The sequence below is a fragment of the Lactuca serriola genome, chromosome 8, assembly GCF_051521515.1.
Source record: "Lactuca serriola cultivar US96UC23 chromosome 8, Lser_US96UC23_V15, whole genome shotgun sequence".
NCBI classification, from domain to species: domain Eukaryota; kingdom Viridiplantae; phylum Streptophyta; class Magnoliopsida; order Asterales; family Asteraceae; genus Lactuca; species Lactuca serriola.
Window position 1 is genome coordinate 184,515,495 of NC_136415.1, and position 27,466 is coordinate 184,542,960.

General features: G+C 37.4%; 3 protein-coding genes across 4 annotated transcripts; 1 reads left to right on the forward strand and 2 right to left on the reverse strand.

Annotated features, from left to right (window-relative positions):
- Positions 1–3,079: 3,079 nt before the first annotated feature.
- Positions 3,080–9,414, forward strand: LOC145069557 (subtilisin-like serine-protease S). Its single transcript, XM_079016492.1, has 11 exons — positions 3,080–3,358; positions 3,450–3,544; positions 3,638–3,735; positions 3,800–3,958; positions 4,863–4,974; positions 5,533–6,082; positions 6,899–6,993; positions 7,085–7,324; positions 7,564–7,678; positions 7,944–8,133; positions 8,672–9,414. Exons 1-11 carry the CDS (start codon positions 3,278–3,280, stop codon positions 9,241–9,243), a joined length of 2,307 nt encoding a protein of 768 aa, XP_078872618.1. The 5' UTR covers positions 3,080–3,277; the 3' UTR covers positions 9,244–9,414.
- Positions 9,415–9,482: 68 nt separating this feature from the next.
- Positions 9,483–13,654, reverse strand: LOC145069558 (Phospholipid/glycerol acyltransferase family protein). 2 transcript variants are annotated; one of them, XM_079016493.1, is made up of 5 exons: positions 13,253–13,654; positions 12,868–12,995; positions 12,116–12,201; positions 11,642–11,779; positions 9,483–11,379 (listed from the first exon to the last, which is right to left on the reverse strand). In XM_079016493.1, exons 1-5 carry the CDS (start codon positions 13,459–13,461, stop codon positions 11,098–11,100), a joined length of 843 nt encoding a protein of 280 aa, XP_078872619.1. In that variant the 5' UTR covers positions 13,462–13,654; the 3' UTR covers positions 9,483–11,097. The 2 variants fall into 2 exon arrangements, with proteins under 2 accessions (XP_078872619.1, XP_078872620.1); XM_079016494.1 differs by having other exon boundaries at positions 13,245–13,383.
- LOC145067667 (uncharacterized) lies at positions 9,500–10,408 on the reverse strand. Its single transcript, XM_079014754.1, has one exon. It carries the CDS (start codon positions 10,406–10,408, stop codon positions 9,500–9,502), a length of 909 nt encoding a protein of 302 aa, XP_078870880.1.
- Positions 13,655–27,466: the final 13,812 nt, after the last annotated feature.

Below are 27,466 nucleotides of genomic sequence, written 5' to 3' on the forward strand. Positions count from 1 at the left end.
AAATATACTTTGTTTACCATATATCAACATACTATAATGACGATATTTAGCAATATACCATATTTACAATATACCAACATACTACATCAATATACTATAGTTACCATATAGCAATGTACTTTAGTTACCATATGTCAATGTACTTTAACAAAACATAATTGTTAATGACTACATATACGTAATTAACGAGTGATTAAAAAGGGTGCATTATATTTACAATACTAAACATGCACAGTTAACTTACCTAAATACAAATGTTTTATCCATTTAATAATCACAACCTAAATTGCCTGATTATTTCAGGGCTTAAATAATCACAAACAAAATTGCCTGATTATTTCAGGGCTTATAGTTTCATTACCAAAATTGTTTGTCATTAGGACAAGTCTTTGTTACCATTAGGTTCTACCACAGTAATCAACAAAAATAAAAACCAAAACCCCAAACAAATACAAAAATTTATCCTATATATATATATATATATATATATATATATATATATATATATATATACACACACACACACTAGGGATGAGAATTTGTCCCGAAACCCGAACCGAACCGAACCGAATTAGACCCGAATAAGCAATTCGACTCGGTTTTCGGGTATCTATATAAGGCTTATTTGGTTTTCGGGTTATTCTTCGGGTTATTCGGTCCGGGTTACCCAGATAAGGGCTTATTCGGTCCAAAGAACCGAACCGAATATGAAGAGTCGTTTTTTTCCCTTGCACAATTTACGTATTCGGTTCTGTGATCATCACAATCGATCCCAAAAAAACCAAATCGAAGATTTGTACCCACTTAATACACCAAATCGAATATCCTATTACACCAAATCGAGTCGACTACTTCCATAGTGATGATTGCGACAATTTTGTTTGATCGACAGTTGCTGATTGCGAATTGCTCCTTCCGATAATTTTTTTTGATCGACAATTGCTCCTTGCGACATTAGTCTTTGATCGACATTAGTTTTTGATCGACTTCCATACTTCAAACTTCTGTGAATCATCTCCTCATCTTGTTTTCTAGTTTTTACTCCATTCAATTCATGGAAAATTAGGCTCCAAATCAAGAAACACAAGTAAGAATTTGTATCTTAATCTACTACTCAATCTTTCAATGTGTTATTATGTATGTTACTCATTGAAAACTGGATGTGTTAATGTACTACTCAATCTTTAAATGTGTTATTATGTATGTTATCAATTGAAATTTGAATGTGCTATGTTAACAGTTAACTTTTTTTCTATAGGTCCAAGCAATGGGACTTTGACCTTGAATAAGAGAATTTAATGAAAACAACCATATATGTTCTTTTACTTGTTTCATTCCATATTGATGAAGTTATTCGGGTTATATACTTATAGATAGATTTTTGGGTGTTTTGAAAGTTTAATTTTTAGTGTTTAATTTGTTTCTTTAAAAGATTTGTTATGAAATCATAAGCTACAAAAGTAATACAAAATATTTAGGTTACTCAGGTTATTCGACTCCTTAATCATCTTGTACATGTTATTTGGGTTATTTGGGCCGGAACCGAACTGAAGCGAATAATACCCGAACCGAACCGAACCCGTATTGCTTATTTGGTTCGGTTTTCGGTTCATACAATTACCCTTATTCGGTTTACAATTTATTCGGGTCGGTTCAGTTCGGTTCCGACCCGAATAACATCTCTAATACACACACACACACTTGATCATCACCATCACCACCTTACTTCTGTAAAAAAGAGTGAAACTATAACCCCAACATCACCATCACAGTGAATGTGAGACCGATCGCTAACACCACCATTGCCTCGATTATCTTTTGATTTGTTTTTACCTTGTCATTGAGCTTCATGTAGTCAACCATAGAGATCATGTAGTCTTGACAACTCTTCCCTAAGATGCTTCATTTCTAGCTGACTCTCAGTTATCTTCTCATCCCACAAAAAATAAAGTGCAAATCGGTAAGTGACATTCCATCACGTGATTTTAAGGATCCGAAGAGGGTGGTGGAGTCGACATGTCTCTTTTGGATGGTGTATTTTAGGGTTTCAATGGATTTTGTTTGGCCAAATAAGAGGAAAAAATTTTAGGGTTTTTTTCTTTTGATCCCCACATGGGGTGTCTTATAACCCCACCGACAATGTTTGTCTTGGGCTCCAAGGGTCGGCGACATGACATAAGTAGGTGGGTATTAAATATAGGGAGAATTACAAAATTGGTCCCTATGATATAACCCCACATGGGGTGTTTTATAACCCCACCGACAATGTTTGTCTTGGGCTCCAAGGGTCGGCGACATGACATAAATAGGTGGGTATTAAATATAGGGAAAATTACAAAATTGGTCCCTATGATATAGTGTAATAGGAACCTTTTCTTTCCAACATGGCAGCTTATTTGGCACAGGTGACCTTTTAATTTAGGTAAAGGGACTTAATAAACCGGTAAAACAAGAATTCATTCCCTTAAAAAGCCAAAGATAAATGAAAGAGACCTTTAAAAAATTAAAAACAAAAATAACAAATTAAAGAATCTCCCTATTCTAATAAAAGAATATGTTTATTTTCCTATTGACAAGTGTCGTGCTATTACAACTCATTAATATTATATCTCATCTATCATGTCACTTGTCAACCTATTAATTATCCATTTTAAATTTTAAATTTCCACTCTAATTACACTAAATTAATAATTGATTATCCATTTCAAATTTCAAAATTTAAATTTAATTACATTAACTTAATAATTGATTTTTCATTTTAAATTTCAAATTTTCTCATTCTAATTATATTAAATTAATAACATTAGATTAAAAAATAAACTACAATCAGTACAAATTATAAGGTGATTTAACTTCATGTATTTATTTAAATCAACGATTATAATTTTATATAACTAAAAAAATATCTTAAATAATAATTTATTTTAAAGAATTGATTAATAATTTTAATTTTTCAATATAAAAATTTAATTAATTTTATAACATAAACTACTACTGGTTTATAATTTAACACCAAAATTATGATAGCAACCTTTCAATTGGATTCAAAATCGGGCCATTTAAGCAAATAGCAATGTACACAACACCATCACCACCCCACTCCATACGCCACACTCCACATTATCTCTGTGACCAATCTCTCATTCCCTCTCATTCTTCATGTGTCCTCTTTTATTCACTTCAAAACTGCCCCAAATTCTCCCTCTCTTCAATAAATTTCATTCCCCCTGAACGAATCTTCCAGTTACAACTTAAAACCCACTTCTGACTTGCAGAAATGGGTTCTTCCATCAATATCTTTCTGGGTCTTTTGATATATGTTTCTGTTGCACATACTACAATCTTCACTTCCGCGAAGGTATACTTTCGATCTTATTCTTGTTTTTCTGTCGGTTTTTTCAAGAAATTTCGTTCCTTTTTTATTAGTAATGGTGGTGCTCTTGGTTTAGGTGTATGTGGTGTACATGGGTGGCAATGATAGCGATGACCCAGATGAAATTTTGACGAAAAATCATCAAATGCTTGTTTCTGTTCATAGTGGAAGGTTAATAATCATATCCCATTTCGATTTCAAATCTGGGTTTTCATTTTTCTTTTTAGATTTCCCATTTTTCATCGCTGAATTTGGTTGAATCAGTGTTGAAGAAGCACACGCGTCTCATTTGTATAGTTATAAACATGGGTTTAGAGGATTTGCAGCTAAATTAACAGAGGATCAGGCTCTTCAAATTGCAAGTAAGCTTCACTCATTTCCCAATTTTAAATCGACAAATTAATGATTCGATGATGAAATTTACAGAGATGCCGGAGGTGGTTTCGGTTTTCGAGAACAAAAGAAGAAGTTTGCATACGACACATTCATGGGATTTCATTGGTCTTGTTGGGGAAGAAACCATGGAAATCCCAGGTTTTTCAACCAAAGATCAAGTTAATGTCATCATTGGTTTTATTGATACAGGTCTGATTCCCACAATTTGTAAACTTGAGGGCATTTTAGTCATTTCATATTTAACAAGCATATTGTTTTTTAAGCATTAAATTCATTGTACATCCTGCTTTCTTTTTCATTCTCTAACAACTCTGTCTTTTCAGTAATTTTCTTATTAAAGCCTCGTCTTTTCAAAAAAATATATTATTTTACTTTTTAACAATTTCTTTTTCTTATTAGTACATTGTAGTTTAAAAAATCCACCCAATTACACAATTGAATATTGCTTTGTTTTTTGATGAGATTGTTTTATAATCGGGTAAATAAAAAAATGAAAGAAGAATTTTATTTATAATAAACAAATAAATGAAAGTACCTTGTTATTTTTTGTATTTAACTTTTTTAATAAAATAGGTCACACGTGATATTTGTCTGGTCTTGTTTCTGTCAGTTTCTGTATGTATGGGGGAACAAAGAAATGGGGCTTTGTTTCGTATTACATTGATGGAAAACAGAACACATGACCTCCCATTTATTACCTCAATTGAAAATGCTCTCTCTCTCCTCTCTCTAGGACCATAAAGACAGATCTTCATATCATGTTACATTCATCTTCTTTTTTAAGGAAAAAGTTAAATATTTTTTCCATCTTTCAATCATTACAATCTTTCTTTATAAATATTATCATCAAAATTACAATTTTTTGTACTTTTTATATGTTTATCATATCGAATAAAAGGCAGTACAATTTTTGGTACTTTATAAATAGTGCATGTACCGGCATGTTAATGTTACCAGGCTGATAAGTATTAGGCTACCAGCCTGGTAACCGTATCGGTATCTGACACACAGATACCGGTACTCAGTTGTACTGTGTAACAAATACAGTACAACTTGTTCCGTACAATTTGAAAAAGTGGTGGTGTAAATACAGGAATTTGGCCGGAATCAGAAAGTTTTAGCGATGCAGACATGCCTCCGGTGCCAGCTGGTTGGAAAGGAAAGTGCCAATCAGGGGAAGAATTCAATATTACACATTGTAACAGGTGTTCTTCAATTATCATTGCATTATTATTACGTCCATAATTGGTTTTTATATTTGTTCTTTTATGAAACAATAATGTTACTTGTTACCTAGTGATTGGTTTCAGATCTAATCTTAGTCCCTATCTTTTTCCCATTAAGTTTGTCTCTATTAAGCCAAAATAAAATAATAAGTATCTAAGTTTTGTGTTCACATCAAAAACCGATAGGTTCGAGATATTTTTTGATAAAGTGTTAACTGGATAAATAATATTTTAATAATATCTTTGAAAATGGCAAGAAAAAATAAATGACGGAAAATTTTATAAAAGGTTTGGACTTAATAGGGAAAGTCTTTCCCAGACTTTCTTTATTAAGTCATCTTTCTACATTAAGTAAAAAAGAAGCACCTATATATAGCTTAACAGATTAAAGGTTGCTTATTTTCTTTCTCTCATTAATTGTTATATGAAAAAGAGTGTGAAATAGATAAATGATTTCTCTTTTGGACCGAATGAACCCTAAATGACCATTTTACCATTTTCTACCATCAAGTCATCTAACTTTTATCTTCCAAATAGGAAACTCATAGGAGCAAGATACTATCTAAGCGGCTACGAAGCCGAAAACCAAAATTCACAATACGACGACGATCCAAAAAACAAAAAATCTTTTCGGTCCCCACGTGACAGTAATGGTCACGGGACCCACACCGCCTCAACCGCTGCGGGCCGCTATGTGACCGACATGAACTACAAGGGTCTGGCCCGCGGCGGTGCGAGAGGCGGTGCACCCATGGCCCGAGTCGCAGTCTACAAAACATGTTGGGACTCGGGTTGCTATGATGCAGATTTACTAGCCGCATTTGATGACGCAGTTCGAGATGGGGTCCACATTGTGTCATTATCATTGGGGCCCGATGCACCTCAAGGTGATTATTTTAGTGATGCGATTTCTATTGGATCGTTTCATGCGGTTAGTCGGGGGATTTCGGTTGTTTCTTCGGTTGGTAATGAAGGGGGAAAAGGCTCCGCCACGAATCTTGCTCCGTGGATTATTACAGTTGCGGCTACATCGATTGATAGGGAGTTTACGGCAAATTTTGAAATGGGAAATGGCGTAAAATTGAAGGTATATACATTTTTTTAATATTTTTTTATTTATGATATAAAAGAAAATACTTGGTTTATATTTATTAGTGTAAGTTTACAAACAGAATGGTTAAATGATTGTGAAAACCAAGATTATACCATTTCTAGCATAGTTGACCCATTTTTTTCACCAATATGGTGTAAGCCTAGATTCCTAGATATAAATAGTGTTTCATATCTAATCTATTGCAAATTTACAATAGTCGTAACACCATAAAGAATATTCTCCTATGTATTCTCTTTTTGAAATAAATTGTTTGTATTCAATAAATTTGAAATTAATTATCATACCAGTAAAACAAACGCCTATTAAATAAAAAATTACATTAATAAGTATTATACATAATATAAAGAAATAGTACACTTATATTATAAGAAAATGTAAAAGTGTAGGAAAGTTATAAATAAGTTCAAACATAAATATTAAATATATATAATAAGTTAATATCAATTTAATTTATATTATGATGTTACAAGTAACAAACTAATATATCTATCATACAATTAAATAAAATAAAAATACATTGCATTTAAACTTGTAGAACCAAATTGTAAGTCAAATTTGTAAAAAACTAGTAAATATAATGGTATTTTTTTTAAATCTATTTAAGTTAGCAAGGCTAGGAAGAAAAAAATACTTATGCTTTCTGATGTTAAAAATGGTGTAATGGATTTATATAAATCAGACTCTTACATAGAAAAATTACACAAATTTGGTGCAAAAAATGCTGCATCAAGTTGTATTACAGTTCATTATTTGATTCTGATAATTTAATATTACCTATTTTTTTCATAGGGTGAAAGTCTAAGTGTACTTCAAATGGAAGCTCCAGCAAGAATCATATCGGCTTCAATAGCAAACGCAGGCTACTTCACTCCGTATCAATCCAGGTGAAGCAACAGGTACTTTTGTTCATCGTTACAAAGTAAAAAAAATCATCAAGTAACATAAAATTTTGAAATATTTACATTTGTGATGCAGTTATTGCTTAGAAAGCTCGTTAAATTATACAAAAACAAGAGGAAAGGTGTTGTTATGTCGGCATGCCGAGCGTTCATCGGAATCAAAGGTGCGAAAGAGCGAGATCGTGAAAGCCGCCGGTGGAATCGGAATGATTCTTGTTGATGAAAATGTGGATGTTGCGATTCCGTTTGTGATTCCGGCTGCTATTGTAGGAAAAAAAGTCGGAAACCGGATTTTATCATATATTAACAAGACACGGTTCGTATATTTTTTCCAAGACTAGACAAGCTTTCTAGGGCTATTTTCAAAGATGAGAATCAGGACGGCATTTTCATCTTTTTGCATAATGAGAGATCGAAAGCAAGTCTCTGTCCCACTTTTTTGGATGGATAAAAAGTTGCAATTTTGTCTTATCTACATCTGTCTAAGTTTCAGTCCAATACATGTTAAACATAGTACAAGACGACTATTATAACTTTTTTTTTGTCTAATTTCAGGAAACCAAGTTCACGGATTTACTCATCGGAGGCAGTATTAGGATCTCAAGCTGCTCCTCGTGTAGCATCATTTTCATCTAAAGGTCCCAATGGATTAACCCCAGAAATTTTAAAGGTTTGACTACGTACCTTAATTAAACAATGCTAATTGCAGAAAATAGCAACGTACTTGTATTTACCAAACTAAGTAATGTACTTGTATTTTTTTACCCATAATTGCAACTTACTTGCATGTTTTACGGATAATAACATGTAACTTGAAACTTGTAAAATATAATTTATTCTTGATGATAACAAAGTACTTGCAGTCTTTAGACATAATTGCAATATATTTACAATTCCTCGTCCATAATAGCAACAAATTTACAATTATTTTGTAGCCGGATGTTGCGGCTCCCGGATTGAATATCCTTGCAGCATGGTCTCCAGCGATCGGGCAAAAACTGAAGTACAATATTCTGTCTGGAACTTCCATGGCTTGCCCTCATGTAACTGGAATTGTAGCATTGATTAAAGCTGTCCACCCCACATGGTCTCCTTCTGCAATTAAATCTGCTATTATGACAACGGGTAAACAACTTTTATTGATACCTTTAGGCACCGGTATACTGCATTGTGTTTGATGTGCATTGGACTGAGACTGGACTAATGTTAATGGTACAAAAATTGCAATTTCTTGTCCTTACTAAAAAAGTGGGATAGGGACTCGCTCTCAATCTCTCGTCTGTGTAAAAGACGTAAACGTCCTCCTCATCCTTGTCATTGTAAGTAGCCCTAAAAATTTGTCAAGTCCTGTCCTATTCTATGCAACAAACGCAGTCTTAGGCTGTGTTTGTTACTTGGGAGAGAATCGGACGGAACTGGATAAGTTTTTTAAGGTTTTTTCATATGACGACGATGAGAAGGGTATTTACATCTTTTGCACAAACAGCTGATCGATGGCTAGTCCTTCTCTCACCTTTTTAGGTAGGAGAAAAAATTGCAATTTTTGTGGAATTAATCATGGTCCCCGTCAAATAACAGAAAACACAATACAACATGTTCTGCATGGTCTAATATTGCTTAAGGTCATAAAACCTAAAGCTTATCTAATTGCTATCTCATGCAGCTTCAATTTTTGACAAAACTGGAAAACCAATGAGGGTCGACCCTGAAGGTCGAAAAGCGAACCCATTCGACTATGGCTCAGGCTTCATCAACCCCACCATGGTCCTTAACCCTGGTTTAGTCTATGACTCAACCTCTATGGACCACAAAGCCTTTCTATGCTCAATCGGCTACGACCAAAAGTCCCTTCGCCTCATCACTCGAGACAACACCACTTGTGAAGACCAACCGTTCTCAACACCCTCAAACCTTAACTACCCTTCAATTGTCATACCCTACTTAAAGTCAAACTTCTCAGTTACTAGAACTTTGACTTACGTTGGAAACTCGGACAAAAAGACCGTTTGGACCTCCGTGGTGGCTCCGCCACGTGGGGTGGAGGTCGATATTGTCCCACGGAGGCTCGTGTTTAGCGGATATGGCCAGAAAATGAACTTCACCGCCACTTTTAGATTTTCCGGCGAGCCTCGGGGCTATGTGTTTGGTTGGTTACAATGGAGGAATGGAAAGGTGCGGGTGAGTGCCCCGCTTGTGGTTCGAGCCGTGCCTTTTGACTTGGGCTCGGGTGTTTGACCAAAGGGTTCAACGATCATTAGCATAGTAAATTGGCTTGGGAGATATAGGTTTGAATAGAAATTTGTTTTCTTTGTTTTGTTAAGTATATAGAGGATTGGAAATTGGGTTTGTAGAATTGCTATTTTTTTATATTTTTATTTATTTAATTTAATAATATTGTTAATGCTATTAATTGTTATAATTGTTATTCATTGTACAAACTTTGAAAGCAACATTTACAAGTCAAAACAACAATCTTTTCCTAAAAGATTACTTAATTATTCCATAATAAAGCAAGAGCATCTACAACACCATCGAAGCTTCCAAACCTACTGCTAACAACATTTACATCGACTCCAAGACTTTTGGCTCCGGCCGCCGTCACCGGCCCATGCGCCGCCACCACCATCCCTGGATTCACTCTCATCGCCGCCTCCCAATCCAAACCCATCGCCCTCAAACTCTTCAACATCCCTTCCACTTCCCCTGTACTCGTAAACACAATCGCATCTACCCCACAACCACCATCTCTCTTTACTAATTCCGCCGCACACTCCGGTCCCACCCACCGTGTCTCGTATGCGTTCACCCTCACCGCTATCCACCCCTTTGTATCCAAGTCTCGTAAGAAATTGGGAACCACCGGCGGTTCTTCCAACCCCACCACTAATGGCACCGGGCACAACACTCGCCGGCCACTCCCGTACCCCAGCGACTCCACCAGACCCGCCGGCGTCGATATTTCAGGAACTAAAAGCTTAATTCTTTCACTGTTGTTACAGATTTTACCTACGAATGAGTTATCGATTAACTCCGAGTCTTTTCCGAGAGCACATACTGTGAAATCTTCGCCGGATGGGGATAATGGTGTGGAGGTGAGCTCCGATAAGGCGTCGGAGAAAGCTGAGATTCCTGACCTTGAGGTGAAAGCGAGGGCTGAGAATTGATTAATGAGGGGTGTTGGAGGTGAGAGGTAGTGGAGGATAGATGATTTGGTGTTGGTGGTGGGTTCGACGGCGATGGTGGGGCACCAGAGAGAAGTCCAACCCTTGAGGTGGATGAGGTGGGAGAGACGGACGGCGTAGTTTTCCGGCGTGGTGAAGGCGATGAGGCGGCGGTTGTTGCTGTCTTTGACTTGGCAAGGAGAGGTAGTAGAAGGAAGTCTGGCGTATGCAGCATTCATTTTTGCAACGATTCGATTGTTGTTCTTCACACTGCTTTTTTAAACGAGTTAAATGCAAAAGTAAAAAAACAATAATAAGTAACATATTTTAATTATTTTGTTATTAGATAAATATTTGGCACAAACTTGAATTTGGTTTGATTGAATTCTTATATGTGGATGAGAGTTTTTTTTAATGAAAAAATAGTTATAACCTATTATTCATAAATATAGCTTAAGCAGTTGACAAAAAGTCTACACGAATATGGAAACAAGACTTATATGAACTTTTAATATAATAATCAAATTCGAATATCAAAGCTAAAATAAATTTTATTTTGAAATGATTATAAAACAACCAATTCTTAAATTTGTTCTACTTTCCTTAAGATTACCCCATAGACACAAGTTGGGTTTGTTTGTGTAAAGGAGTAAGGACCAGTATGGGCCAAGAATGGCCCAATTTCCAAAGGATGGGCCCAACTGCGCCCTTTCCATCACTAGGTCTAGACTTACAAATACAAGGATATGGTGATTGATGCAAAACAAATGAAAAAGGAAACATTGTTTATTATATTATTTTTATTTTATATTTCCTATTACAAAATCCCAATGTTTGTCATTCAAATTCAAAATAATTCTAACTGCTATAATCATAGTTTCCTAATAAAAGAATAGAAAGTACAATGCCATAATTAGACAAAAAAAAATCACAACTTCGGCTTCCTACCTAAAACCCGTAATCTCTCCAACACACTTTGAATCCGTTCTGATATATCGATGTAGAGGCATCTTTGTGCCACCTCATCCATCTCCCCAAAAGGCGGCCAACCGTATTTTTGAAAAGGCAGTAAATCTTTAGAAGTCAATAAAGCCGTTTGCTTTAACTTGGGAATATCAAATTCTATCGGCTCCCCAACAATTATTTTTATATCTTTTTTCCATAAAGGTATAGGAGGTCTTTTGCCAAAAATATAATTTTCAGGCATCACCTATAAAAAAAAATTGAATAGTTGCTAAGATACAGTAATTTTGTAATAGAAAGTATCATGTCAACAAGATGATATGAAACCACCCACTGGGGGCCACAACCACTTTGTGCCTCATATACATCTCACATGATGTATATCACGTATAAAGTGGTCCCCACTAGGTAGTATCATATCATTTTGTTGACATGATACTACCAATTATATATATATATATATATATATATATATATATATATATATATATATATATATATATATATACCTTTTGGAAACCGTGATGGAAAATTGGCAAGACAATTGGGGTTACAGGGGCACGAGCAATGAGACTGGCGGTTCCCCATTTTAATCGTCTTATCGGTTCATCTTCTTGGCAGACTTTTCCTTCAGGAAATGTGTGTAGCTGTCGAATTAAAATAAAATGCTTATTTATGCAAATAGTGTCTCGCTTTATTTTAACAGTTTATACAACTGTGTTTTACTTTTTACCAATTTATGCAACCATGTAAAAATATTGGTGTAAAAATGAGGAAAAGTCTAAAATAATGCCTTAATGAGGGACACAAAATTACAGTTACCTCAAGATGTGGTGCTGGTTAAAAGGTTATTTATGCAACAATGTTTCATTTTTTTACTAATTTATGCAACAATGTAAACCTTTTTTTTACCAATTTATGCAACAATGTTTCAAGTGCATAAACAGGTTATAGGTAAAATTTGAAAAATATAGAGGAAGTACCCAATCACCATTACTTAATCGATCAAGAGCTTCATTCATGTGTTCTTGATAGATTCCACCACCCCTAGTAATTGGAATGCATTTCCCTGCAGATTTTACGGTTTTACCCTTTTTAAACCCATCAAAGATTTAGAATTTAATGGAACAACAGAAAAACCAATATTTTCTTCCAGTAATTTATAATTTTATAAATTACTGCCCTAACGTGTTACTTTTTTTTTCCTATTAAGTGGTGTATGCATAAAGTGTATGGAAAATGGAAGGAAAAGAAATGAGGGCAAATTTGTAAAAGGTTATGACCTAATAGGCTAATAAGGAAGCCTCTTTTCTGTGGCTTTCTCTATAAAGTCATTCTCTCTGCATTAAGCCAAAAAGAAACTCATATAATATAGCTTACTGGATTAAGTCTTGTTCCTAACAAGTCCATTAAGTCAAAAAGAAACAACACCTAACTTGGATATATCACCTCAATTTGCATTTTTTTAGCTCCTAATCATTGGTGATGAGTTGATTATTGGCATACTAGTTAAAAACTTGTTTTCCATGGTTTAAGTTTCATATGAATAACTAGATATTAATGAAACATTATGCATCAATCCATGTTTTAAACTACTATACCTATTCAAATTCTTCTAAAGATGGTATCATTCAAAATGGGAATACATACGGGTGAGGAAGTAAGAATCAAGAACTTCATTTGTAAACATATAAAAACCATAAAACTTTGAATATGTACAAAAAAAGACACATACCAAGCCTGAAAAAATATGAAAGGACTGGATTTTTGAAGCAAATGTCTTCAGCAGCTAGTACCCATCGTTGCAAATCAGCATTACATGTTGGGAAACCTTTGAATCCCCACATTACAGGATCATCCAATCTGTAAGAAGTACACAGCCAAATTATAAACAATGCTCCAAATTTCCTGAACTTTACAAGCCTTCTCTTCATCAGAAATTTTACAAAAAAATCAAGAAACAAAGGGATTTCATTCGGTACTATGTCAGAGAAGCTTATGCAACTGCACTTGGTCAAGCGAAAGCCTAATTGCATTCAGATCATAAAATTGAAGAGAAGTGAAGAACGAGAGATGATTAAATTGAAGAGAAGTAAAGAAAAAGAGACTAACTGACTGACGTGGACATGTGATTGCTAACGGTGATGAGAGGAACACCAGGAGGTCGAGATCTGACGAGATTAAGGAGAGTGTCTGCGTTATGAACAGAAGTAGAGTTTAGGAGACTTGCAACCGCTTTAGCGAAAGTTCCGACTGCCATTATCACAGTCTTCCTTGGTAATCCTCCCAAGTGATTTGGCCTACCCGCCCACTCCATGATCCGCCCCATAATTGATTGTTGATACACCACCACCACCACCTCTGCCGCCGCCTCAGACAACAAATGTGGAAAAATAAGTTAGGTCAAAATTGATCGACTATAAGCGACGCCGACAGTGATGTAAGGCTCTCGAAATATTTATCGTCCGCCATGTCGATGCTGAAGCCGGAGGATTTTATGAGTCGGGTGGAAGAAGAAATACTTGCTCAAAAAACCATCATAAAAAATAAAAATGCTTTCTATATTTAAGTTTATTACATGCCAAATTATATAATATGTAATAATCAATTTTTTTACCTACTATTATTTGGTACAAGTCTTGGCTAAGTAGTTACAAGTAGGGTGAGCATTTGGACCGGATTGGTTTTGCAAAAATAGGTGAATCTTTGATCGGACTTGTTGAGGCTTATCAGATCTAGGTCCAGGTCTGGTTCCCAGTTTTGGACATAGAGGTGAGTATTTTGACCGAACCGGCTCTTGGACTAGACTTTTTACAGAAAACAGAGGTCCAAATGTTCACCCATGGTTACAAATAGCGAGTGTTGATATTCACGGGATGATGTGAGCATCGTAGATGGAGGGTTTTTCGTAGATCAAGGTTCCTTAGGGGAAGGCGGCCAATAATGTAGATAACGTCATCATCAGACTTAGATTATGAACTTTGAATGTAGTATCTTTAGATGAGAGTTGGTTAGAACTCGTTTAAATTTTAAATAAAAGAAACATGGACATTACATGTTTTAAAGAGAATGGGTGGAAATGACACAAGCTAGAGAGTCGAGAGTGTGGTGGGTTTAAGTTGTGGTCTTTATGCCTAGAAAATATGAGAAATGTGGGGGTCTTAGTGAAACTAATGTACAAAGATATTCGAGTAGAAAATGTTAAGTTGTGGAGACTGAATCACAATTTTGACCATATAGTTGCTAGACGCTAGACAGACTAAGCATGAGGTTAGTTCATATATCATATACAACATCAAAATGCGTCATGACTAGATTCATCAGTGTTTTTAGGGTCTGGCCCTAATGACAAATTTTTAGGTCATTATGATCCTATATATCCTTTGAATTCGTATAACCTAAAGTATGTAAGCCATTCGACAAAAAACAATAAAAACTATATCTCGTGTTCGCCCGTGGACATAGCTTATCAATATGATCATGCGAACCACACAAACTGTGTAACGCCCCAATTCTCAGGTATTGATTTAAATAAAAGTTTATTTGGTTTTAAGATCTACTCGACGAGTTGGTTTCCCTACTCGTCGAGTAGCAGCAGGGTGGGATCGCGTATTTAGTGGCCTACTCGCCGAGTCCATGAAGAACTCGATGAGTAGGAGCTGGCAGAAGAAACTCTATATCCCGGGGTTTTGCACCCTATTTAAAGAAGCATAAGCCTCCTTTGGCCTCTTTTCAGTCCTTGAGAGCTCATAGAAACCCTATTTCATGTAGTGCTTCATTCTTGTCTGTCTTAAGCTTTTGAAAGAAGGTTTTTGGAAAGGAAGAGCTTGGAGGGCAAGAGACTAGGAGCAAGGAAGGTGTGGGAATCAGAAATCTACCTCAGTTAGCATCATTTGGAGGTATCAAGTCGCCACCTTTACCTCATTTTCCTTCTAGACCTCATTTGGTTTAGATCTAGGGTTTTTATGGTTTGATTGTGATCATATTGTGGGATATGAGCTAGATCTGAAGTTGTAACTTCAGATCTGGACCCTTCTTGGGTTCTAGAGTCATAAAGCTCCGAGTTTGGCCATGTATGAAGCTTTCCTTGAGTATGAAACCCCATTGTGAGCTTGGATTTGACATTAAGAACTTTTTTATCTATGCATGCACATAAAGTTTGCAACTTTACGTGAAAAACATGCCTTAGAAGCTTGGATTTGTAATTTGGAGCCATTGCATGGCTTAAAAGAGTATGTATGACTTAAGGACCGAAGGAACTCGGCGAGTCACAATGTCGAATCGGTGAGTCAATGAAGATAGGCCTGGACCCGACGAGTTGGATGAACAACTCGGTGAGTCCGGTGAAGATTGCCATAGAACTCGACGAGTTGTATGAACAACTTGGCGAGTCGGTTGAGGTTTCCCCAATTTATGTATGCGTGTGTAACCGTCGAGTTGCAAGAAAGAAACTCGACGAGTGGCCTTAGAGTTCAATCGTAAACCAAAGGAACTCGACGAGTCACTCCGGTGACTCGGCGAGTGGACAAGTACTTCAAGGACTTCGGCGAGTAGCCGAGGGTACTCAGTGAGTTAGGGTCAACATGGACTGTTGACCTTGACTGATGACTTTGACTTTGACCAGGGTTGATTAGTTGTTTATGGGGCACCTTGAAAGGTTGGGAACTTATGGGTATGATTGTATTATGGTAATAGGTGGTGAAGTTTTTAGACAGTGATCCGAGAGTTGGAGTTCATCTACCGAGTCAATGTCTGCAAGGTGAGTTATCCTCACTATATCAATAGGGTCTATGGCACCAAGGCCGGCCCTTAAGTTGTTATTGTCATGGTGGGCTACATGTGGTTATGATTTGTTAGATCGGAATCAGGATAGACAATATGTTATGCTCTTATGATCCATAGGGATTGGTATATTAGTGACCTGCTAGGTCGGTGCTCTAGTTACGAGAGATTTCTATAATTGATGATCAGTAAGATAGATATGTTTGATGTTTGTATATGCCAATACATGATAGTTATGTGCACATGGTTATTTGCTTGTTGGTTGGGTTGAGGCGGTCAGGCTTTGTGCTGAAGGCCAACATACCCTTTGAGCGGTCTGGGAAAACTGTGGGCCCACGTGGCGGTCCAGTCATGCCGAAGGCTCGGGATAGGATCAGATAGACTGTAGGCCCTGCTGGGCGGTCCAGTCAGACCGATGGCCCAGTATGCATGTTATTGATTATCTGTTACTTATATGGTATTAACAGGGTGGTATTGGTATTTTGGGGATAGTTCACTAAGCCCCCGGGCTGACAGTTTTCAGTTTATTGTTTCAGGTACTTCAGGAGATCATGGCAAGGCGAAGGCGTGACCGTACCGCTCCTCATCCTTTTGATCTAGTTATTGGGACACTCTGATGAACAATGATTTGAAAACATTTGTAAACAAATACTATTTTTGTTTTATTTATGATTGAAAAAGTTTAAATTTGGCGTAAAATTTTGGATGTTACAAACTGATTGTGTTCTTATTTTTGTTTTTGCATTATTACTCTGTTTGAGAAATCATTTATCAAGTTGTTGAAGTGCTTAAACCCTAACATTAATTAGGTGTCATGATAGGATCATAAAGACCAAGGTAATTGTAAAGGAAGAGGTGTTGGTCATTGTGTTTACGTACGTCCCTCATCTTAACATGGAAGGATAGAAAAAGTGGAGGTTTTAGGGGATCTTTTGATGAGATGATTGGAAGAGTCACAGAGGACCAATAAGTGGGTCCTTAGGGGACTGCAATGATCATATATGAAGAGATATTGATAGGCATGAGGATGTATGTGGGGGTTTTGGTTTTGGTTCTAGGAATAACGAACGATAAAGCAACGATTAGTCTCATGTGCATATCTTCATATGGAAAACGAAATGCAAAAAAAAAAAAAAAACAGTGGCAAAAGTAAAAGATATGGCATATGAAGAAATGTGCATCATATTGAGCACAAAAAGAATATCAAATGGGATATACTAGCTAACTAAAGTAAAAGAGTATGTATATGGACTCATGAAAAGTTAGGTATATAAAGGATGCCAATGGTTGGATTCTAGTGGAATAAGGGGACACCAAAAAGAAATTGGAGAATTATGTCATCATTTTTTTAACAAGACACTTCACGTACGAGGGATTGGAATATGGTGAACATCAATGCATGTTAAAAGTCTGACAATCTTATATTTAATTTTTCTACATCAAAATTGAAAGTAAGGAAGTGAAGATCACTTTATGGATGATGGGAATTTATTAAGAAATAAGTCCATATCAAATGCTTATCAAGGTATGATTGTATCAAAGAGATGAGGGTGTGATGTGGTTGATGAACCTCTCTAACATTATTTTAGCCTGGACCAAGATGTTAGATAAATGAAGATTTACTATTGTGATATTGAATAATAAGAAAAAAAGATCCCAATGATGTAATAACTATAAAGGTATTAAACTTCTTAGTCATACCATGAAGACTTGTGAGAGAGTGTTGGAGGCTAGGTTAAAACATGAAAAATTAATATATGATAGCCAATATGGCTACATGCCTAAGAGGTTGACAACTAAGGCAATCTACCATTGAAGCCTTATGGAGAAATATATAACAAGAAATAGGTATCTCCAAGTAGTACCCATCTACCTAGAGAATGCATATGATATCATCCCAATGGAGACGGTCTAGAGGACCCTTGAAGTTAGAAGGGTATCTATGAGCTATGCATGAACTATCTACGACATGTCCAGTTAGTGTATGACTTGTGGTTATTCTTCAATAGGTGATTGTAACACCCGGTTCCTGATATGTATTTAACTCATAATTTATTCATTTTTATATAGAAACTCGGCGAGTTGGAGGACCCAAACTCGTCGAGTAGAGATGGATTGGGACGCGGGTTAAAAAAATCTACTCGACGAGTTGAGAAGCCTCAAATCGACGAGAAGGACTAGCAGAATGAAACCCTAATTTTCAGGGTTTTTCACCCTATTTAAAATACCTTAACCCCCATAAGTTGGCCTCATTTATAGCCTCCATTGTCCCAAACCCTAGCCACAAAACACTAATTCACTTTTGAGAGTTTTGAGCCATTTTTGTGCATTCTTTGTGATTTTGAAGAAAAAGATACTTGAAGAAGGAGCAAGGACGTGTAGGAGGAGAGTAGATCCATAAGTTGAGCTTCATTTCTAGTTCATCTAAGGTATCAAGCTCATATCTTGTCTATAGTATGTTTATATCTAGTTTTAGGATGTTTTCACCATATTTTAGTCCAAGAATGTTGGTCTTTGGGACTTGGACGTCCCGTGTGGTCAAACCTTTTAGATCTAGGGTCTTTAGGGGACTTTATGGCATAAAGGTGCCAACTTTATGGCCATGGAAGTCCCATGCAACTTGTGGACCATCTTTTTGGCCTTTTGATCCAAGTAGTCTATGCATGCAAATAAAGATAGGAACTTTACGTGACCAAACTGTCCCTAGAGTCCAGATCTATGACCTTATGGCTTATCTTGAAGTTTTGATGGTTTTTGAAGTTGGAACTAAGCCATTTTGAGGTATGGTTAGGGCTCATTTCTTCTAGGATGGGTCTTAATGGGTAAAGTCGAAAACTTTACCCTCCTAGAGGGGTATTCGACCCAGATCTGGAATATGGGACTTAGATTTGAAGAATAATGGCTTAATACATTAAGATAGCTTAACAGACTGAAGAATTCGACGAGTTCATAGAGGAACTCGACGAGTTGGGTCGAAGTGTCCCGATTCTGTAAAAGGAAGGACTCGACGAGTTCAAGGACGAACTCGACGAGCTGGGTGGGAAAGTCTCGATTCTGTTGATAGGACGAACACAACGAGTTTGTGAAAGAACTCGACGAGTTGGATCGTGATTTCAGGGTTTATGATTTACGAAACTCGACGAGTTGATGGGCCAACTCGGCGAGTTGAGTCAACCCAGAATGTTGACTTTGACCAAGGTGTTGACTTTGACTTTGACTTTGACCAAAGTTGACCCTTAAGGGGTCATGAGTATGAAAGGGTAATTAAGGAAATCTTTTATGTATAGGAGTTTGAGTTGGGTGGATCGTTGGAGTTGAGGATTTTCAGCTACTTTCCGATATTCGAGGTGAGTTAACTTCTAGTAGAAGTGGGTCGAAGGCACCAATGTCGGCCCACTAGTAGCTGATTATAGTAGAGATGATTGTCTTTGTGATAATTGTTTGGTCTGCCACTATCTGTTATGCTTTATGTGCTAGTATGCTATGATATTATGTGATAGTAGTAGGAGGGGTGAAATAGTCCCTAGAGCCGGTTGAAATAAACCGAAGGGTAGGTCGGGCACCTAGATATACTTGACATTATGTTTATGCTATGTATTATGTGGTAGTGGTAGGGGTGGAATAGTCCCTGTAACCGGTTGAGTTAAAACGGAGGTTAGGTCGGGCACCCAGATATGCCTGGTAGGGTATGTCGAGCACCCAAATATGCTTGACAATATGTTTATGTTATGTATTATGTGGTAGTGGTAGGGGTGGAATAGTCCCCGTAACCGGTTGAGATAAACCGGAGGGTAGATCGGACACCTAGATATGCCTGACAGGGAAGGTCGAGCACCCATATATGCTTGGCAGGGTAGGACGAGCACCCAAATATGCTTGACAGGGTAGGTCGAGCACCCCATATATTCCTGACAAGTTATGCGGGGCACCCAGATATGTCTGGCAGTATGTTATTATGTGGTATGATGGGGAACTCACTAAGCTTCGTGCTTACAGTTTTTAGTTTTGGTTTCAGGTACTTCCTCTTCGAAGGGAAAGGAGCCGACATGATCGCAACACATCACACTACATTTTCCGCACATGAGATCCATAGGAGTAATACTCTGATATTGTTTTATCATGACATGTTTTGATTATGGATACATTGGTTTTGATATGAGTTGATTCTATGATGTTTTCAGACAATGGTTTTATAATTATGAAATTAAAAATGAAATTTTTTGTCTTGAATTTTGGGATGTTACAGTGACACTAAGTCTTTCCTGATAATAATTAGGTTTCACCAAGGATCAAATAAATCTTTCCCCTTACATCTTTTTTTATTATGGAAGAGATTTGTTTATATATTCAAGGAGGGCTATGATGTCTCCTAAATTATACATATTTTTAGGGATATTTTATGTATTTTTATGGACATTTCCATATTAAATATATGTAACGCCCGTAGATCCGGGCTAGTCAATTTAGAGATAATAGGGGTCGAAAATGACTTTTCGACAAATGATTATTTAGAGTAAATAATCTTAACCAAGTTGTAGAATACATCTCAAGGGTTCTGTATATATAAAGAACGCCGAAATCCGAGTTATAACGAAGATGTTATGGCCCGTCGAAGTTTTTCAGCAAAAGCGGCACGACACCGGGAGACGTAAATAGTGAATTTAAGATAGAGGACTTTCTATCCTTAGTTATCTAAACCAAAGTTGTAGTATACGTTAAACCGAGAACATCCCTAAAAAGAACGCCCAAATCTGACTTCGTATGAGGAAGTTATGATTTTTCTAAGATTCGGCTTAGCAGTGCACGGCCCGAAACTCGAATTTTAGTTCGAGCGGTTTTTGGCTTACGCGACCTAAATGAAAGTTGAAGATCTCATTGATAGGAACTCAACGGTAAAAAGATAGATGAAAATGGAGTTCGTATGAAGGAGTTACGAATTCTTCGCGGTCATTTAACAGTCTAAACGCCTCCTACTGTTAAATTTGAGATCGGTCGAGAATTAGCCGACGGAGTCTAAATGAAAGTTGTAGATCTTGATTTTACCTACGCGTTGAATAATAGAACGTCAAAAACGGAGCTCGTATGCGAGATTTATGATTTTTCTAAGTTTCAAGGCTAATACGTGATAGGGGTGACATGACACCACCGGAATTGGACACGTGGCACCACCAGAAGGCTGACACATGCCCCAACTCGGCGAGTAGGTCCTCCTACTCGGTGAGTCCATTAGTCAGCACCCCTATAAATAGAGGTGTCGGGTTCCCTCATTTCCTCACCCCTCAACCCTCTTCTTTCTCTCTTTATACTCTCTCTCTCTCTCTCTCTAAGCTCCCTAACCCCCCCCCCCCCCCTAAAAGCCTAGGTAAACCCCTAGCACCCGAAGGAAGCCCCGAGAAAAGAGCCTTTCGGCTCAGGAATGCTGCTCCAGCGAAGCCCGGTTATCGAGAAAACCCGCTGTAAGTGAGATACGCCTAACCTATCCTTAGTATAGCTTATGTTTCAATATAGTAATATTATTAGGACCTTATAAGGAGTATTTGGGCTATTATTATGGGTTATATAAGTATTGTTTAATGCTTATATAATAGTAATAATAGCTAGACTATTAATTAGTCGCGGTTAACGTTAGACTAAACTCTAGTGGTAATGATACTAGGTTTCGTCAAGGGATAATTATTTTAAGAGTAACGAAGTGCTGTTCGAGTGCCGACTCATCACCTTACCGGGTGAGTGCATAGTTACTCTCAGCTTACACATAGATATGAAGTATTTTATATAAATTACGTGCTATGTGTGCTTATTATCTGAACACTTACTGTCTATGCTAGATGAACGATTTTATACATGATTTAAACGATTTAAATTGTATATGTATTTTATATCTACGATAATGTTGGGGTAAAACATAGGTAGGTGTAATAGATGGAGTATGAGTTGGATGATGAGTTGAGAGGTGTTATAGACCACGAAAGGGTGAGAGGTGGACGATGTGAGAAGCCTTTTTCCCAAATGGTGGCCCCGTCATTCAGCAGAGTATGGATGACAACCACAGACTATTCTAGACAGTCCAGTGGAACACTAGCAGGCTCGCAACCTTTAGGTGTTGTGAACGATGTGTTCACCGGTGTACTCTAAAAAACCCCTTGACATGTATTGCGAGTGGATACTGTTGATAAACGAAATAGCCCTGGCAGCTATGGATTTAGTGCCCATTGAGCAAACCCTGGCAGCTATGGATTTAGTGCCCGTTGAGTAAACCCTGGCAACGATAGATTTCGTGTTGATTCCTTAGGACGATCCTTAGGAATGAATGAACGAGGAGCAGCTGATTCTTAGGGTAGATCCTTAAGAGTAAAGTAGATAATGGGGATGGGTAATTGGGTTGATTATTTGATGTTTAAACATAATAATTATATTATTGTGGGTTGGAAACCCTATGTACTCACCAGGTTTCCCAACCCGACCCACTCAGTTTATTTATATCACAGGTGTTGATATGAAGTCACATTACACTGAGAGATTAAAGATATGTAGATCACTAGTGTAAATAACTGTAAGTTCTGTTTATGCTTATGTTTCTGTATTGACGATGACATCCCAAATGTTTTAAAATGAATAAAAAATACATTTCCTCGGAAATGCCTTAATAATGTATATATCATGTTTTATTGGGAACAAATTCCGCAACATTTTTATTAAAAGATTTACTCTGATTTTTATAAAGCATAAACAAAATCGGTCTTTTCTGGCCGTGAAAATGGGGATGTCACAGTTGGTATCAGAGCATTAGTTTAAGCGAACTAGGAATTTGTAGGAAATTTCTAGACTTAAACTTTGAATGCTAAGTGATGATTGTGAGGAGTGTGTCTAATAGATTTAGGTAATACACCTGAATAGACACAAGCACTAGCTTAATTAGGGAAGATGCCTAAAATGCTTTGATGTGCTAAATGATTTTTAATGCTTTATGCTATCGTTTGATCAGATCTATGGTCTGTTGCCGACCGGATCTGGAAATTTTATGTGTTCTGATTTCTAAACGTTTGATTACGGTATTAGAACTGACATATAACTTTTCGGTGTGACAATGAGATCTATACGTCTATCGTAAATAAAATCTTTCCTATCTTAAAATTCTCGCTTCGGTACACCGAACGTCTGCTTGGGTGTACAAAACTTCATGCTGAAGACAAACTAGGAAATATCCGAGGAAGATGACAACCTGAGCCTAAGAATGTAATGGTTCATGCATCGGTCGTTGTGCCTGCACCCGAACCTATCACAATGGCAGAAGTTCAGGAAGTGATGCGAACCATGATAGACTGAGAAAATAGAGGAAATGAGATGGCTTACGATAGTGAATGATACCTATCGGAAGATATCATAAGAGGTATCTTGCCTTTAGAATACGTCTGATAAAATAGCAGTACGTCTAGAGAAGTACGGTACATCTAAATGTACATATTTGATTGGTGGGATGATAGAACGATTGGTGTAATTCCTAAATTTTTCCTATCATCTGGAATTTCCATCACCAACCGAGTTGAAGCAGAATTGATGATTGAAGATACGCATGGAAGAAGTCCTAGTAGAGTCTAGGGAAATTTTTATGATTATTTGGACACACTCGTATGTGTTAAATTGTTTTGTGATTTTAGGACTTGGGGACTACGAGACAATACTTGGGACGAGTATGAGTAGGTGTGAAAGGTAGTAGATGCATATACTACCGGAAGCACATGACTCACGCTTGGATCAGGGAAAGTCACAAGGTTACCAAGAAGCCAATAACTGAATTCTGTTTTATTCGAGCATGTAGTTACCATCGTTTCGGTAATGACTAAGTAGATTGTTATTATTACGAACCTAGTGGTCATATCAAATTGAGTCCGACTACGATGAGTATGTTACGTGGTTTAGAGAACCAAGTTCGATGTAACATCTGACTTAAGCTATAGGATTGAAGTAAAATATAATCGGAGTGATCGGTAGAGGTGTCGCGACGATTGCTTGTAGCTAGAAATGCTACCTTTTAAGATGTGGTTAGAACAGGAAGGAAGGTATAGTCTGTTCTGGAATTTGACTCTAAAAGGCATGGGTCCAAGCAATGCATCATACGATGAGAGGTCATTAGAACACGACCCATCGGTCTATTATGATAATCGAAGGAAGAAACTTATCTCAAGATTGTTAAAGAAGGAGTCTCCAATAAAGATCAAGATCGTGACAGGAAGATCATGACTGAAAGTCTAACATGAGATAGAGAGTGGGTCCAAGATCAGGCACCGCCTGCAGTAAGGAAGTCTTAGAGTTAGATACTCGTTCGAAGAAACATCAAAGTTACGGTTACTACTTACGATGAAGAGATAACGTATGGAGTCATCATGTGAGCCTTGTTTCGTTGATGATTCCGAGACGTAATCATCCTAAGGGGGAGATAATTGTAACGCACGTAGATCAGGGCTAGTCTATTTAGAGATAATAGGGGTCGAAAATGACTTTTTGACAAATGATTATTTAGAATGAATAATCTTAACCAAGTTGTAGAATACGTCTCAAGGGTTCCATACATATAAATAACGCCGAAATCCGAGTTATAACGAAGATGTTATGGCCCGTCGAAGTTTTTCGGCAAAACCGACATGACACCGGGAGACGTAAATTGTGAATTTAAGATAGAGTACTTTCTAGCCTTAATGATCTAAACCAAAGTTGTAGTATACATTAAACCGAGAACATCCATAAAAAGAACGCCCAAATCTGACTTCGTATGAGGAAGTTATGATTTTTCTAAGATTCGGCTTAGCAGTGCACAACCCAAAACTCGAATTTTAGTTCGAGCGGTTTTTGGCTTACGCAACCTAAATGAAAGTTGAAGATCTCATTAATAGGAACTCAACGGTAAAAAGATAGACGAAAACGGAGTTTGTATGAAGGAGTTACGAATTCTTCGCGGTCATTTAACAGTCTAAACGCCTCCTACTGTTAAATTTGAGATCGGTCGAGAATTAGCCGATGGAGTCTAAATGAAAGTTGTAGATATTGATTTTACCTATGCGTCAAAAAAAAGAACGTTGAAAACGGAGATCGTATGCGATAGTTATGATTTTTCTAAGTTTGAAGGTTGATACGCGATAGGGGGTGACGTGGCACCACCAGAAATGGACATGTGGCACCACCAGAAGGCTGCCACATGCCCCAACTCGGCGAGTAGGTCCTCCTACTTGGCGAGTCCATTAGTCAGCACCCCTATAAGTAGAGGTGTCGGGTTCCCTCATTTCCTCACCCCTCAACCCTCTTCTTTCTCTCTCTATACTCTCTCTCTAAGCTCCCTAACCCCCCTAAAAGCCTAGGTAAACCCCCTAGCACCCAAAGGAAGCCCCGAGGCTCTCGAAGCCCCAAGAAAAGAGCCTTTTGGCATGGGAACGCTGCTCCAGTGAAGCCCGGTTTTCGAGAAAACCCGCTGTAAGTGAGATACGCCTAACCTATCTTTAGTATAACTTATGTTTCAATATAGTAATGTTATTAGGACCTTATAAGGAGTATTTGGGCTATTATTATGGGTTATATAAGTATTGTTTAATGCTTATATAATAGTAATAATAGCTAGACTATTAATTACTCACGGTTAACGTTAGACTAAACTCTAGTGGTAATGATACTAGGTTTCGTCAAGGGATAATTATTTTAAGAGTAACGAAGTGTTGTCCGAGTGCCGACTCATCACATTACCAGGTGAGTGCATTATTACTTTCAGCTTACACATAGATATGAAGTATTTTATATAAATTACGTGCTATGTGTGCTTATTATCTGAACACTTGCTGTCCATGTTGGATGAACGATTTTATACATGATTTAAATGATTTAAATTGTATATGTATTTTATATCTACGATAATGTTGGGGTAAAACATGGGTAGGTGTAATAGATGGAGTATGAGTTGGATGATGAGTTGAGAGGTGTTATAGACCACGAGGTGAGGGTGAGAGGTGGACGATGTGAGAATCCTTTTTCCCAAATGATGGCCCCGTCATTCAGCAGAGTATGGATGACAACCACGGACTATTCTAGACAATCCAGTGGAACACTAACAGGCTCACAACATATAGGTGTTGTGAACGATGTGTTCACCGGTGTACTCTAAAAAACTCATTGACATGTATTGCGAGTGGATACTGTTGATAAACGAAATAGCCCCGACAACTATGGATTTAGTGCCCGTTGAGCAAACCCTGGTAGCTATGGATTTAGTGCCCGTTGAGTAAACCCTGGCAACGATGGATTTCGTGCTGATTCCTTAGGACGTTCCTTAGGAATGAATGAACGAGGAGCAGCTGATTCTTAGGGTAGATCCTTACGAGTAAAGTAGATAATAGGGATGGGTAATTGGGTTGATTTTTTGATGTTTAAACATAATAATTATATTATTGTGGGTTGAAAACCCTATGTAGTCACAAGGTTTCCCAACCTGACCCACTCAGTTTATTTATATCACAGGTGTTGATATGAAGTCACATGACACTGAGAGATTAAAGAGATGTAGATCACTAGTGTAAATGAATGTAATTTTTGTTTATGCTTATGTTTCTGTATTGACGATGACATCCCCAATGTTTTAAAATGAATAAAAAATACATTTCCTCGGAAATGCCTTGATAATGTATTTATCATGTTTTAGTGGGAACAAATTCCGCAACATTTTTATTAAAAGAATTACTCTGATTTTTATAAAGCATAAAAAAAATCGGTCTTTTCTGGCCGTGAAAATGGGGATGTCACAATATATATCAATAGGTACTTAGTTCCTTCATATTTGTATTTTGTAGGTAAAATGGGTGCATTGTTAAAAAAGAACCTGAAAGGGCTGAAAACGAGTCGGATTACACGAAATTCGAGAATATGTTGAATCTTCCCCACGCACTCTGGAAATCAACAAGAGGTTTGCCAATGCTCTAAGGGAGCTGGATTTTCCATTAGAGGTTAAGATTGCTGATGATCGTCATGTGCGGGTATCGAGGGTTCATCTGATTGATTTGGTTCCTATTCCCTGTATGAGAGAAATGTTATAGTGAGGATGGATTGGCTGAGCCCCAATGGGGTAATGATTGATTTCGAGCAGCAGTTGGTGCATATCCGGATTCCAAGTGGGGGAGAGTTCGTGAATCTGAGAGAGGGTGTTCAGCGTGGGCTGGTTCTATTTTCAACAGTTATGGTTAGGCGCTATCTTCAGTAGGTTTGTTTTGGATTTGTTTCCTATGTGATGGATACTTGGGAGAAGGGTAAGGCGACTGTGGATGATGTACCAGTTGTTCGGGAATATCCGGATGTGTTACCAGATGACTCTCCTGGAGTGCCTCCGGAGAGGCAAGTGGAGTTTTGGATTGACTTGGTTCCCAGTGCGGCTCCAATTGCCAAAGCACCTTATCGATTAGCATTTCCTGAGATGCAAGAGTTGTCTACACAGCTGCAAGAGTTGTTAGACAAAGGATTTATCCAACAGAGTAGTTCGACATGGGGAGCGCCAATCCTGTTTGTGAAGAAGAAGGATG